The 14,865-nt window shown below is 36.9% G+C and overlaps 1 protein-coding gene across 3 annotated transcripts in view; it reads left to right on the top strand.

Annotated features, from left to right (window-relative positions):
* Positions 1 to 14,865, top strand: part of CPNE4 (copine 4) — a 220,861-nt gene that overhangs the window by 129,505 nt on the left and 76,491 nt on the right. For all 3 annotated transcript variants that reach the window (XM_079302038.1, XM_079302037.1, XM_079302039.1), the window contains 2 exons: positions 5,060 to 5,143; positions 6,068 to 6,157. In XM_079302038.1, coding sequence (XP_079158164.1) covers positions 5,060 to 5,143; positions 6,068 to 6,157 — 174 coding nt within the window. The remainder of the gene's footprint in view (positions 1 to 5,059; positions 5,144 to 6,067; positions 6,158 to 14,865) is intronic.

Raw genomic sequence — 14,865 nt, 5'->3', positions numbered from 1 at the left:
CTGACTCAAACACTACTCTACATTATAAGGAGTATGTCTTTCTGAAAATATCTGCTGTTGTTTAGCAATTTACATATAATAAGCATCTCACAGCCCAAGAAAACCTGATGATTTCTTGTACCACTCTCTGTTATTTCACTGTACTAGCAGGCATAGAATACTTTTGAAGTATATGGTCCCTTTTTTATATATGAAGGTGCTTCTAATTGGAAGCATGTGACAGAACTATACAAAGATTTAGGATGTGATGCCGCAAGTGAGATCTTGTAAACATCTGATGTGAGAGCAGCTTAAAATCTAATCAGTGAGACCACTTTTGGATGCATATACATCAGGTTTTCAAAATTGTGTTGTAACTTATGAAAAATATTTTCAGTTGAAACTACCGGCAAATCTCAGACGAGCAGAAAGTACACAGAAAAAAAAAGGTAAATAGTACTGGCATATAACTTTAAAATAAACTTTGTAAATTTATAAAATTTTACTGTGCTCAGGATCATTAACAATCATAAATGATCAGGACCTAAATTTGCTTCTCATCTGAAAAATAAATTACTTTCCTCTTTTAGAGTTGCTGAAGTCTGAGTGGTTTTGAATTGCATAATTTATTTAGGTGTCAAAATGTAAATTTAACAACCTTTCTTTAGACAGATATCTTTAGATGTAATTCCCAAACTTGTATACAAGTTTCTTCCTGTTCCACATGCTGTCACATCTAGGAAAAAGGAAAGGACATAAACAACATAATAATACTTATCTTAGTTATTGCTTTTCCACAAATGCAAAATGCAAGCTGCTTTAATTATTAGGATTGCTTCTAGCTCTTGTTGGTAAAAATTAAAAGAATACTGCCAAGATGCAATTCTGAGCCAGGTCAGTGTTGTCTGGGCAACAGTTTTAGAGAGTGATTGAAACACTTCATGGAGATAAGGTGAGAAGGATCAGTCTGAAATGTTGCAACAGTATTGTCATTCTTGCCATTTTAACATGGCAGTCAAGATGGGCTTCATCTAATAAAGAATTCTTGGATGATGCAGTGTGCAAGTCAAGCAGTGACTCATCATGTCTTATCTGAATCAAAACTCCTGTCTTCAACTGATGGAAATCTCTGGAAATCTATTGCATTGAAAGAAGCCTTCAAATTTCCTCCAGCTAAAGATGTAGCTCAATACCTGGCTGAAGCTTGATTTACTTCCTCTATGAGAAAAGTGTAAGGCTTATAATGAATTTTAACATCATTAGATACAAGGGTACTATTAGTAATTATTTTTATTAAGGCTTGAAATACTTAAATTGCATAGTTCAGCCATTGGTGAAAAACAACGATGTCACAAAAAGGAAAAAAAAACAATCAAAGAATTGAGAAGAACCATATTGTAAATTCCTCAGCATGGTTTTGCATGCCTCTCTCCAGTCAGAGGAGTGAACACCTGAGCAGAGATGTAGCATCATGAGGATTGGAACTGGCCTTGGAGTCTCCTGGAAAACAGAGGAAGCCTCTGGAAGCAGTCACTCATGCACCATGGGGGCACCTTTGTTAACCCTGGGATTCTGCACTGGGAGCTGTGGGAGTCGCAGAAGAAAAGTAGAATCCTAATACCTCACCAACTCTGGATATAGGAAGGGGTGAGGGAATATCATGTATGTGCTCTCAGGATAAAAAGAAAAATAAATTACTTCCATCCATTACTCTCTTGAATGGTCAGGAATATTCTTCCTTCATCCCTTAAAGGAGATCCTTGGAAGCAGATCCAGATTGGGGTGTTTAAGTGCATGTATTTCCTACACTAAGGAAAAATATGTTAACACATTTTTGGAAAATTAAAAAAAAAAATTGTTGATGAGATTTAACAGGCAGGATATGTTTGTTGCATGTTTTGTACTCTCCTGATATAAAACTGCAAGAATTTTGGAGAAGCTACAAAACAAAGCCTATTTTTTTTTCCTGCTGGAGTGACTGAAACATTCAGTGAAATATTATAAGAAAATGACAGATATGAGAGTTTCCTTTAGTTAACTGACTTTAGCAGAAATAATGGTTATATTTTTTATTACAGTGCTTATTTGGAAGGTATAACTGCTTTTTCATGTTTTATTGAAGCCCTGTCAGCTCAAATGGCACATCTTTGTTTCAAGAGATCCACTGAGAACACTTCACTGTGGAATAATAACTTTTGGAAGGATTTTATTGCATTAATAGCTGTGTCACAATTACCATAACAAGCAGCTATGTTTTTTATGATAGCTATAATAAATTATGAGCACTGAGGCAGGCAAGCTCCTTCTCCTGCTCTGAGAGAAGCAGTTACCATTGTTTGGGAAAGATTATCCAGCCAATATCTGCAAAACACAAGCTAATATTGCTTTTTTGTACAGTTTTCTGGTATTAAAATACTATCAAAAAAACCCCTCCTCAAATGCCCTGTTTAGTTGCTGAGTAGTATTCAATATTTTAGGTTTTTGGCTGTGTCAGCCCTTTTTTGAGGGATGTTTGACTTGATCCCCAATCCTGAATTTTAAAAATTGTTGTGCTCTGAAAATTAATCTACTAAAAATATGTCAAAGTAGGTGGTTAGAAACAGATATATTTAAATTTTTTAAGTTCAGGCCATGTACTTGTCTTATTACTGTGTATCTGCTGCACATACTGGAAGAATGATGTGCTTTATACCACTAGCAAATATATTACATTAATCATTTAAATATTATTAAAAGAACACAATATATTGCAGCTATTCTTCTTTCAGAGGATATTCTCAGGGGATAATGCAGAGCTATTAGGTTCAGCATAAGAACCAAAACCAGTTAATTGTGAAAGCAAATGTTTCTTCAGCTTATCATTTCTATTTATTACAAAGCACTTCCAATATAGAGGGATTTTTTTTGTTTGTACCTCAATTCTGAAAGTAATTGTGCCTTGTTTTTGCATTGGAGGGGGAGTAATATAAACCACCATCCAGCATTAAAATCTTTCCTTTTATGTGGTATTATCTTGGTAGTTAAAACCAGATATTAAAAATTATTTCCTTTGTGCTGATGTGCTGTTGTACCTTAAAGATGCTCAGCTAGGAGTGATACTATATTTTGAGCCTTAAATGAAATCTTGGCTTCCTTTCTGAATTCTTTTGCACTCCAGGGTGCATTCTTTGCATGTATTATTTTGAGGTTTCTTTTTTTTTTTTTCAAATAACTTATCAAATTTGTGTTTGTTAAAGAAACTCTTAACATTAAGCTTTTACTCAGCTTCAAGCAGAATGCTTTCATGTGAGAAGAGGCAGCTCAATCTTTCTTAACCCTTTGCACTCTGGATTTTGTGTCCCTATGATTAAACCAGTAACACCTCTCTCTGCTTGTTCTCTTCACTATATGCTGGTAATCTGGCAGAATTTGATCATTAAAACCCCCTATACACTAGCAGTTTCAAATTTTGAGTGGAGTCCAGATAATAAATCTACATCAGGACCTTCAGGCAAACTCTAGAGTTACTCAGTTGGATTTTGCAACTGGTTTTACAGAGTTTGACATAAAATGTCCTGTTTATCATGTAGCTGGAACAAATAGCCAACATGCAGCTTTGTTGTTCCATGCTCCCCATGGCAGGATTTAACAAGTGAATTTCATGTGCTTTGTTTTGCATCAAGTGTTAAATGGGCCATGAAGCTTTCTCTAGAAAGTAAAGAAGCAGATCAATGACAAAACAGCATTTTCAACACAATATTGTGTCATTTTTAGGGGATGACAACACTTTAGGTTAGGTTCCTTGAGGCTTGCCCAAGTTTTTCTTCTCAAGACATTCAAATTTAGGGGTCCCTTTTCAAAGCCCTGAATTCTTTGTTTGTGTTGAACTTGTAGAATTGTAAAAATGCCCTAAAAAGAAATTTTACCAAGCCCAGACTTTGGCTAGCATCATATTCAAAGTTGTTCCCAAACCAATGGCCTTGCAGCTAATCATAATTTAGTATGGTGAACATTTGGTGAGGAAAAATTTGTACAATTATATATATTAGAGTAATTTTTACTCTAACACTATCATAGAAACACTTGGATACTGGACAGAATTTCTCACTTCCTCAGATTGCCATGGGGGTCTGTGGTTTTGGATATGTCCTATAAAGAAGAATGATATTCATATTCACGAAGTTAATCATGTGGCTCTTTTGAAGAAGAAAATGAAGAAGGTAATTGAAGCTACAGGAAATGGACTTAGTGCTTTTAAATCCTGCTCTTTACACATGGCACAGTTAGAAATTGGAAGCCTTCCCCCTCCTGGGTTTACAGCCAGTTACTCTGCTCCCCACGCCGCCACCAAGACAGCATGTCCAGAAAAAATCAGATGTTGAAACAAAAGAGCCTGTGGCCAAACTGAAACAGCACTACAGACAGCAACTTAATATGGATTTGTGTAAGAAAGTTCAGGATTGTTAGCTGGATACAAGACTAGAAGATGTTCTACAGTGTGTGAATGTGAACCTTGCTGTTTGTCACAGATTTGCCTAGAGATGTCATTTCCTGCCTTTCCCTGCCCTGCTTGTCATCTGAGCATGGGCCAAGTTACCACACCCTGAAGAGGACTTGCTTCTCTAACCACCTCTAATCCATTTTTACAGTACTTGTGTTAGCTGATAGCATCCCAATGTCTTGGCTAATTAACTTCTGTTTTGAGAGGATAGGTGGACAGTGTGGAATTCAACCTCAGTGTGGAATTTGCTTCCAAGTGCAATGCATTAGAAAAGTGGTATCAAAAGACCAAACAGGTGTGGAGACAGAGAGAAAGAAGCTTGGTGGAAACTGGGCTGGGTGTAAGAAGGGAAAGGGTTATAAAAGTACATGTTATGGTTTTGCATGCCATGATTAAATAGTCAATTTGAGAGCAACAATAGTACCATGGGAATCCTTGTGAAACAAGGACAAAAATGAAGGATTGCTGAGAAACACCAAGAGGTCTCACTAAAACTGCTCTGACTCTTCATTAGCAGTCAGGGAAGCACCAGTGCCTTGTGCTTGAAAAGCTCAAGGAAAAAGAAACCTTAAGAGTAACCTGTCCTGTATCTTATTTTAGGATTTTTTCAGCAAATCTGATCCTTTTCTGGAGATTTTTCGGGTGAATGATGATGCAACCCAACAACTTGTTCACAGGACTGAGGTAAGAAATAGAGTTGAATTTGTTTTCCAAGGACACAGGTGGGCTGTCAGGAGGCATAGTTTATGTTTCCCATGTCACAAAGGGAAGTGATTTTAAATGCAGGTGTGCAAGCACCCACACTTAAAAACACTTCCTAGTGTTACACTCTAGTGTAATGGAGTGAGTAATGGGTATCAGGTCTTGACTTATGCACCTTACAGCAAAGATGAAACCAAAGGTCCAAACCTAATTAAACTGTTGGAAGGTCAGGAGATATAAATACTTGATTTAGCCAAACCCAGGCTACAGACTATATCATATTTTCCCATTAATAATATGTTGCTTCTTCCCTGCCTCCTCCCAGGTTACTGGTGCTAAAGGGATCATAATCTGGTGGTTTAATTTTGTTTCTCATCACCCAGTGACATTACAGTTCCATGGTAGTGACTGGCGCTGTCTTAAGCACATTTAGGTGTACAGGGTGGGGCTGTGGCAGGTGTTAGGGGTTATAAACGTGTTATGGATTCCATAGACTTTTCCTAGCAAGGCAAACAATGTGCTTGGAAATTGATGTTGCCCACCCCCATTGTCCAGTCCTGCACGTCTTCCATTGCTTCCAGTTCAGCTCTACAGCCTTTCCCTTGTGAATTGTCTCCCACTGATGTGTGGCAGTGCTGAAGCAATGTCTGTAGCATCATCTGTGGGTATGTATGGCTCCATTTTTCCACTCATGCTCCTATTGGGGGCTTTCCAGAGGAACAGTGTTGGAACCTGCAGGTTGCTCAAGGGTTCATATCTCACTGGATGTAGTTCTGAAAACTCCAGCTGAGCTCTGCTTTCTTCTCTTGCTGATGAATGTGCTGCATTGAGAATTGTGACTCCTGTTAGCATTCTGCTGAGAGATGTGGAAATGTTAAGGGTTCTCTTTCTTCTTTTCACTTACAGGTTGTGATGAATAACTTAAATCCAGCATGGAAGACTTTTAAAGTGTCTGTAAATTCTCTGTGCAGTGGAGACCAGGATCGCAGGCTAAAGGTCAGAAGCAATTCCTGCTTTTTTAATAGTTTTACTCATAGGAAACAAAAGTAGGTCTCTCTTTTTCAACTGTAGATTGCTATTCTGCACTTCCCTCTTCTTTGATGGAAAAGATGATCACACAGTTGTGTTGTGATTACCATAATCAAATTAAGGATGCAGAGAAGTGGTAATCCACTGTAATCAGTAGATTATGCTCTACAGTATTCTGGTCTACTCTATTTCTTACAGTAACCTCAAAAAATGATGGGGCTGTTTTTCCTAATCAGTTGGATAATTTAAATCCAGCATCATTTAACTGGTGAAATTATACTCAAGGGAAGAGACAGCCCTACCACAATCTTAACTACTATTTCCTCACTTCTATATCTGGTGACTTTAAAAGGACCACTAAAAGATGAGATTTGTTCTTGTACTTGAGGAATAGGATGGCCACAAAAAGACATGTGCCATAGTAATGGAAGTGTTTCTAGTTGATAGAAAGAGATAATTTGGAACCTGGAGCTTTTTATGTAGAAAAAAATCATCTTCTTTCAGCTAATTTGTCTTAAGTCAGGTCTTTATCCAGTTCTTTATATCTTCTGGCCAGGTTTAAAGCTAATACTAAGTTAAAAACATTGAACAAAGTGCACTGATCACGAGTGTCTATTCAGACTCTTAGACCTGATGAAAGGATATTGGACCCAAAAGTATGACTTTTTTTTTTCTTATTATACCATTATAGAATTTTATTTTGTCCTTGCAAACATTTCTTCTTTCATCATTATACTTTCAAAACCCTGCAGAAGTGGTGTTGTCATTTTTCACTGATTACTTACTGGAGGATGTACTATGCAGGTAGAAAAAATAAAATGCTGGTGTGGATGTGTTGCAGTGTACATCACATATGTGTGGAAAGGGTAAAAAGCAGTCTTATGAATGCTTGGATTCACAAAACTAGCCCTGTTATTATGGAGCAAGATATAAATTTGAGGCAAGAGATGGATCAGATTTCTGATATTGAAATGAAAAGCAGAATTAGCACAGCACTGCCTTCATCACATGGTGTTCACATGGTCTTTAATCCACTTAGGTGAGAAAACCTAGGAAGAGGAGCAAACAAAATATGAAGTCTAGAATGTGAGAACAAATGGCAAGTGCAAAAAGGCAGGGGATTGAGATTTCACAGGGAGAAAAATGCTCTCATCTCTGAAATTGAGGTGAGAAGGTATAAGAAAGGCTCAGGTTTCAGTGTGGGCAGAAGAAGATGGGTCTGGAAATAAAGGTGGACTTTGGAGCTATAGGCAGAGACAGTAGTCAGAATTTTTTGCAAATGAGCTGCCAAAAGACAGGTTGAAAAGGGAGAAGTGAAGAGGAACAAGTGTAATCCCTTAGACTGCCTGCAGAGAAGATGAGGGGAAAGTTAGTGAAAGAATGGCTGAAGAAGAGAACCAGAGCAAACCAGTCTTATGAACCTACAGAGAATTTTCAAGATAGTCTTTTCTCTCCATCTTTTTGGGATAATTTTTCGTGTTTTTCATTTGTGTATGCAAATGTTTGCAGCCCTGCTTTAGATATCTGAGTATTTGCCTGAGGCTACAGTTCAGCCATTTACAGAAAAGCTGAAAGTACTAAGATTTGCATCAGATCATTCATGAGTACAGGAATATTTAAAATTAATTATGGCTGTAAAATAAGAAAAAATCTTGATACTTATTTCAAATTCAACTTTCAGTGGGTGTAAGATAAGAATGTTATGGTAGAGCAGCCACCCAAACCACTTGTATTTGAGAGATAGCATATAATACTTGTCAGATAATTATTTGCTTCTTTTATATATGGTCTATAACCTAGCAATTGCATGGCAGCTAGGACAGAAGAGTGAAAATTATAAGAATTAGAGATAAGAAGTGTCTGTGACTTATATAGCACTGTATGAATGTTTATACTTTGATTTACTAAGCATTCCACTCTTGGCATTACCATATTTTGGAAAATTTTACTTCAGTTGCTTTGTTTCACTTCATAAAGTATATAGCAATATGTTACTGCTAAGTGTTGGAAGAGTTCCCTGTGCCTTTTTTAACATGGGGGAGATTTAGTGTATTCCAGCTGCCTTGCTGAGCACCAGCTTCTTGCCAAGATTGTTTGATCACTGTGAACAGTGATTGCATAAGGCTGGGTAGTTTTGTGTCTCTTCCTGCTGTTAGTTTTTAACTTATTCTGAAAGCATTATCTAAGTTAAGGCTTAAAGAGGCACCAGAAGGGCTTGGAGGGAGCTATCACCTTGTGGAAATTCTTAACTGCAGACACCTTGCAACCTTGCCTACCTTTGGTTTACCCCTGTAGGCTATTTGGAAGCCTGGCCCTTCATCTGTGCCACTGAATTCACATGGGTACTGAGCTTAGAATTCAGATTTTTGTTATGGGTAATGAGGATTAACATGGGAAAAGTACCCTAAAACAACTCACAGAAAGTTGTTCAACTTACAGGAGGCTTGCACTTCATAAGTCTTCCACCCCAAGCTGTCTTTACACTGTCTTGGCATTTGAAACTTTCTGGTTTAAAATGTCTGTTTAGAAAGATAAGATGAGCAAGGTCACTAAAATCAAAGAAACCAATAATTAGGGTCTGCCAAAAGTCTTTTGCTAGAATTCTTTACAGAGTCTGTTAATTTGAATTCCTTATGGACTTTTAAAGAAAAAACTAATTTTGCTTTATTTAGCTGTGGCGCAGAGAATAATGAACATTTTATTCCTCTCAGGACACCTTGTAAAACTTTATTACAATTATTGCTGCTCTAGGTTTTATTATGAAAAGGATATATTAGATTTATGAACCTAGTGAGCTTTTCTTCCCAGACACAGAAACCATCCAAGAACTCTAGTCACACTTCAGTGCCAATCATACCTTCTTTTAATGCCAACAGAACAGACAATTAGTGTATGCATTGAAGTGAACAAAATACATCTTTGATCCAAAAGCAGTGCATTGCTTTTCTAATATGTAAAGATTTTGAAACCACTATGGTAACTACTGACAAATCTGAGTGAGGACTGTACTCCTTCTGAGGGCAGGTTTTATCCTAGTCTGTTGTGCTGAAAGTCCTGTAAACTGTGAAACTTTGGCATTCAAATCTGGTTTCAGCATGAGAGTTATGATGCCATCAAAGGTTTATCTGAAATACAAGATTGTATTGTGGCTACTTTCTGGTAAGGATCATCTACTGACCACCCATTATAATAGTTGCAGGGTTCTTCTTTTTCTAGAGAAGTCCTGGTAATGCATGCAGAAAAATAATCTCTTTTTGTTCTGGTATTAGGTGCTCTAATACTTGGGAAATAAATGCCTAACAAGGTGCTTGTTATTCTGCTCAAAAGAATTTCTGTTCACATGGAAAAGTAGGAACTGAGGCCAAAAAAAGCTGGAATAAAAAAGTTGCTGAGGTGAACTGATAAGCTGCTAAGAGAGTGGGAAGCACATGTCATATCTGTATAGAAAGCCCTTTCCATCTTCCACCTACACAGGGGAAATTTTCAAAAGAAGCATGGCCATTAGATATTTTTCTACCTTTCAAAAATCTGTATGTTGCAACTTTATCATTCCTGTCAGTTTCATCTCTGCTTCATCTCTGCGTGTCCCAGATTGCAGGTGATGCTCAGGATGAATCTGGAGCACGTGCAGTTGTGAGTGGGACTATGGTTACCAGGGCTGCTCCATACCCTGGGTTTTAAAGGGTGTGCATGGATGGCTCTTTGGAGCCTGAAGCCCCCAGACAGTACTCTTGCTTTCTTTTGGTGTCCATGGGAAGGTTTCCTCTTCCTGTGCACTTCTGATGAAGTTAAAACTTGGTTCTGTCATTCTTCCCTGTTTTCTTTTATGTCCAATTGACTTCCTTAGCTCTGTCCATCTGATCTGTTGGAGTAGCTGTGTCTCAGCACAGCTGAGGAATGGTTTGGGTTTCTGCTGAGGAGTCTTTTTCCATATGCTTGTAAACCCCAGTGAACCTGTGATACTCTTAGTCCTAGCAAGGTGCACTCAGGACTCATTTTCAATTTATTTCCATACTAAGATCTTGATAAATAGGTCCCTTTCCAATGTGAATTTTCCACATTTTTTGGTAGGTCATTGTTAATGAGGTCTTTTTGAGAGACCTGCACTTTGCTTAAATTAGTAATCTGTGCAGTGCTGCTTCTGCCTTGTTGATAGTATTATATAATGTGAACTTCATTACAAAATTAATAGAAGAAGCTCCACAGCTTCCAAGAAAGATCTTGACATTATTCTGGATGTAAATAGATAATCACTTTATTTTAATTTTATTAATTAAAATCATTACATGAGAATTTAATAATGTTAATATAATAATAATAAAGTAGAGAATGTTAATATAATAATCTCTTCCCGGGCATCTACTATGGCATTTTTGGGGGTGAAATGATGAGTCTTCCTCAGATGTTGTAACCTTCTGTTTCCTTTTGATTTCTTAAAAGTGTTGACTCTTTCATGAAAATGATGGATCATTACAGGAAGAAATTGCTTCTTATAGATTGTCTGCTCCATTCTGAGTTAAGGAAAAGCAAATAGCAGTGGCTATTTTGATATTCTCTGAGTTATTGCTGCTGTGTTCTCTAGATCAATAAGTTTTCAGTGACCTTTAATACTTGACTTGCAGCCCTGCTTATGCAGGTATATTATAAACTGTAATCCTTTAATAAACCCTCAGTATTGCTGAAAGCCACTAGTGAAAGTAACTGAGCAGAACCTGTGAAGAAGACAAGTAAAGCTTAAAATACAAGGAATAATATATTCAGATAAGTCCATTAGTACTTTTATTCTTTCACAGTTTAGCTGTCAGAATGTTTGAAGCACTAGTATGGAAACATACAGTTTGTGGTCAACAGCAACAATTTCTGCGGGATTTTAAAAAGCACATGGCTTAAAAGGCAATTCAAGCAGTGTCAAATGATGATTAGAAAGGCATGAACTGAGGGATTTTATACTGTTCCATAAGAGAAGGCTCATTTATTGTTGCTGTTTTCTTTGGGCTTTTAATTCCATGTAGAAAGAGACTGGCACCAAGAACAAATTACAGCACAGGCTAGACTTGCTGGTTATTTACTTGATTGAGTGATTTCAGTCATACTTGATTAACTAAGCAGTTCTACATTTTCCCTTCAATTTGCTCACCAAATTAATGGCAGTAGAGCCAATCATTCTCTGCTTGCATACCCTGATGTTGTTGAGGAGGTATTTGCAAATGGAGTCCTTCTTGTAGAAAATGTTCAAAAATAAGAAAGGGGGACTCAACCTTTACATGCCTTTCGTATGAATCAAAAGATATTCTCAGATTTTTTTTACAGTAAGTTGTTTCCTTATTCATTAGGTCAAAGCATTTTCCTGGAATCTGTAGAATAATTGCCTCACTCTTGGAGAATTTTTCTTTCTTTTTAGTCTGAATAATATTTACTTATTTATTAGCCACTTCAAGGATGTTATTGTGTTGTGAATTTTCAGTGAAGTTCTACTAGAGCTAATTGTGCAGCTGATAATTTTGGATATTAAAAAGTTTCTTCTTGGTGCTGAAAAGAAAAAAAAAATTGGCTTAAATATTAAGATGATGTGTATATTAAATAAGCTAAGAGAAATATTTTTAAGTGCATACTGCTTCGTAAGTATAGAAGTTTTAATACAGTCTTCAGAGAGAATGATGCATTATTTTGCAGGTTATTATAGAATTAAACAACACACTTGGAAAGGGAGAGTCTGAGACCTTCTTGCATAAATACCATCAAACCTTCACTTAAAGTAAATGTTTATTTTCCTTGTTCTTTCATATTCCCCTTGCTTTCTCTTCATGAGAGAGAGAAGTGCTACCACAGACACTACAATGATTATTATAAACTTTAGGTGCCTATTCATAAGGTTTACAGTGACTGTGGGGAATTTGCTGCAACCACTCACCCTGTTGTCTGTTTGGGTCAATCTGTAATTTAGCAATCAGCTTATCATAAAATGAGTGCCTCCTGAATTCACTAATTGCAGCAGTGTGTTGGGAACCCTGGTATGTCTGAGTGTGTTTAGGACTGACCTGATCAATCTTCATAAACTCAGTGGAATGTAAGATTTGAGATGACCATTAAACAAAACTGATTAACTTCATGTGTTCGTGATCTCAGCTTACAAATTCTTTTTTTTTTTTTTTTCCTGTTGCCATTCCTTTGTTGTATTCTTGATAAATCAGCTGAAGATGCTGGGGAAGAAAATACTATGTTGCAGTCAAGATTTAGAAGAGAGAATTAGACTCAAGAAATGAGCTTGATCCCATATCTGTTGGAGTCAAGTGAACTCATTCTGATGACTTCAATAGCCACTGGTTTATTCTCCATTACAGGAATTGCTGGATATATAGCAAATTAATTGTCAGAATAATTAATCTAGATTTGGGTTAATTGATGTTTGTGAAGTGCTTTGAAGATGAAAGAGCCCTCTAAATAACAAGTGTTGTCACAATAATTAAGGGTCCAAGTGAATTGCACAAGGAGAGATCATCTGATACACTGGGGTTAAAAAAAAAGGGTGATATTCACATTTCCAGGGCCTGGGTGCTGAAAACGGTGGCAGAAGGTGATAGCAGGCTGAAGAGCTTGTATATTTAAATAAAATTGACAGGGTAGCAAGGGACAGGTGTCTTTCTCCCAAGCAATGGATTATTCTGACAGACCAAATTTCAGAGTTTACCCCATAAAAAGAGATTTTTACTTCCCATTCCTTACCACTACCCCCAGTTCCATGACCTTTCGGGAAGAAATGAAATTTCCCACTGACATTGCAAGGAGAATTCATAGACTAAAACAAGGGCAGAGAGGACAACAAACAAAAATATTTTATGTGAATATGTTTGTCTGATTAGGGGATCTGAGGAGTGTTTTCTCTCTTTCGCTTTTGCAAATAAGAGGATTGCTTCCAAATAATTTGTGCATTTCATTTCATGTGAGCTTCCTTCAAATTGCTTAGTGCCTCCATGGTTCCATCCTAAGATAAATAAATACAGACTTCTACAGCTTTGCTATGCAAGTCATCAGTATGAGAAATGTTTTGAAGACCTCTTTCTCATTATTTTTGAAACCAAGTTTTAATCCCCTGAAATGAAGCAGAGGCTCCAATAAGTGCTGCTGACTGTAATCCAAATCAGAGGTCTGGTTCCTTCTCTGGGGAGTAGCTGATAGAGCACTAAATCCCATCCCTGGGACCATTTAAAATGAAACAAAGCACAGCCCTGGTAATGAGGATCATTCCATAACAGAGGGTAGGCATATGAGATGCCAATTAATTAAATGACCTCTACATTCTTCCCAATTTTCATATCTCTGTGTTGATACTGAACATCCTTACAGACCCCAGAATTAGCTCAGAGCTTCTTACTGTGTAAGTTTAGAAACAAGTGTTACCATTTTGAATTAAAATAATAGAATGAAGCTCTCCTTTCACTAAAACAGATCAGGATCAGGCAGAGCTATAACCTTGTAAAGCAGCTGAATGCTGTAGTGAGAGAATTTTAAGTCTTGCATATCAAAAAGAAAATCCATCATTTTCATGCCTTTGTGTCTACAGGACATTTTACTGTGTGAGTTACAGCATCCCATGGTATTAAAACTGGAAGTCAGTGTTTTATATTCTTTTTTTCATTTCTTTCTGTTGAGATTGGAACAAATAGAGAAGGCAATTTCTGGATGATCTCATTTCAGTCTCTTATAAAGTAGCAAAGCCTTGCATTGGCTGACACATAATCAACTTACAAAGGCCTTTGGTTTCTTTCCAGATGTATTTTTTACAGTGTAAATTGAAAATTAGACACTCATGGAAATTCTTTCCTTGTTGTTAAATCTTGTAACTTTGCTATGAACTACATACTTTAAACAGAGAAATTACCTTAAATTTCTACTCATAAATTGTACTTGATCATTTATGCACTAACACTGCCGTGCAAAAATGGTTACATGGTGCAGATAATAAAATATGTGTATTTTAAATTGTAGTACTCTCAGGGAACCTAGCAGAGTCAAATTTCAGGCTAAATAATACATTTGTTTATAAAAAAAACAGAAGAAGTGCCTTCAGGAGCCTAGTTGTAAGTTGTTTGTGATATTCAAGGCATCACTAGGGCAGGAATAGGTATTAAGTGTGTCTAAATGCAAATATTTTAGAAGGTGTCTTATTACATGGTAGTTACTTGAAACATATTAACTTTGTCTCACACTAAAAATATGTATTTAGGCCTTCTGTACCTAAGCATCTCATCTAACATGCATTCTGTTAAAATTTAGATCTGCATTTTCAGTTTACCAAAAATATATTTTCTCCCAGGTAGATGTTACACACATTTTGTAATGTGTAAGTGCATGCATATAATGTATACACACCTCACGTAATTAGTTATGTTTTGCTATAGAAAATGCTTTATCTGCCTTACCAAATCTAAATTAGCTACCCTTAATTAAGCATGGTTGTCATGCATGCTGGTTCTCCCAATGATTTTGAAGCTGCTCAATGGCAGTGCTCTACATGATTCCACAAAAAAAACCCGCCCTCCTTGTGGTAATACTAGAAAAAAAACAGGGCTCTTGGGATCAGAGACTCCAGTGTGTTTATGGGGAGTTGTTTTTCTGTTAGTGTCTTACAGCTGCTGAAGCACTCCAGGGAAGTTTTGCTAGTGTTTGCTGTCACT

This window comes from Erithacus rubecula (assembly GCF_903797595.1).
Source record: "Erithacus rubecula genome assembly, chromosome: 3".
Lineage (NCBI taxonomy): Eukaryota > Metazoa > Chordata > Aves > Passeriformes > Muscicapidae > Erithacus > Erithacus rubecula.
Note: the sequence above shows the minus strand (reverse complement) of the source record. Positions and strands in the feature narration are given on the sequence as shown.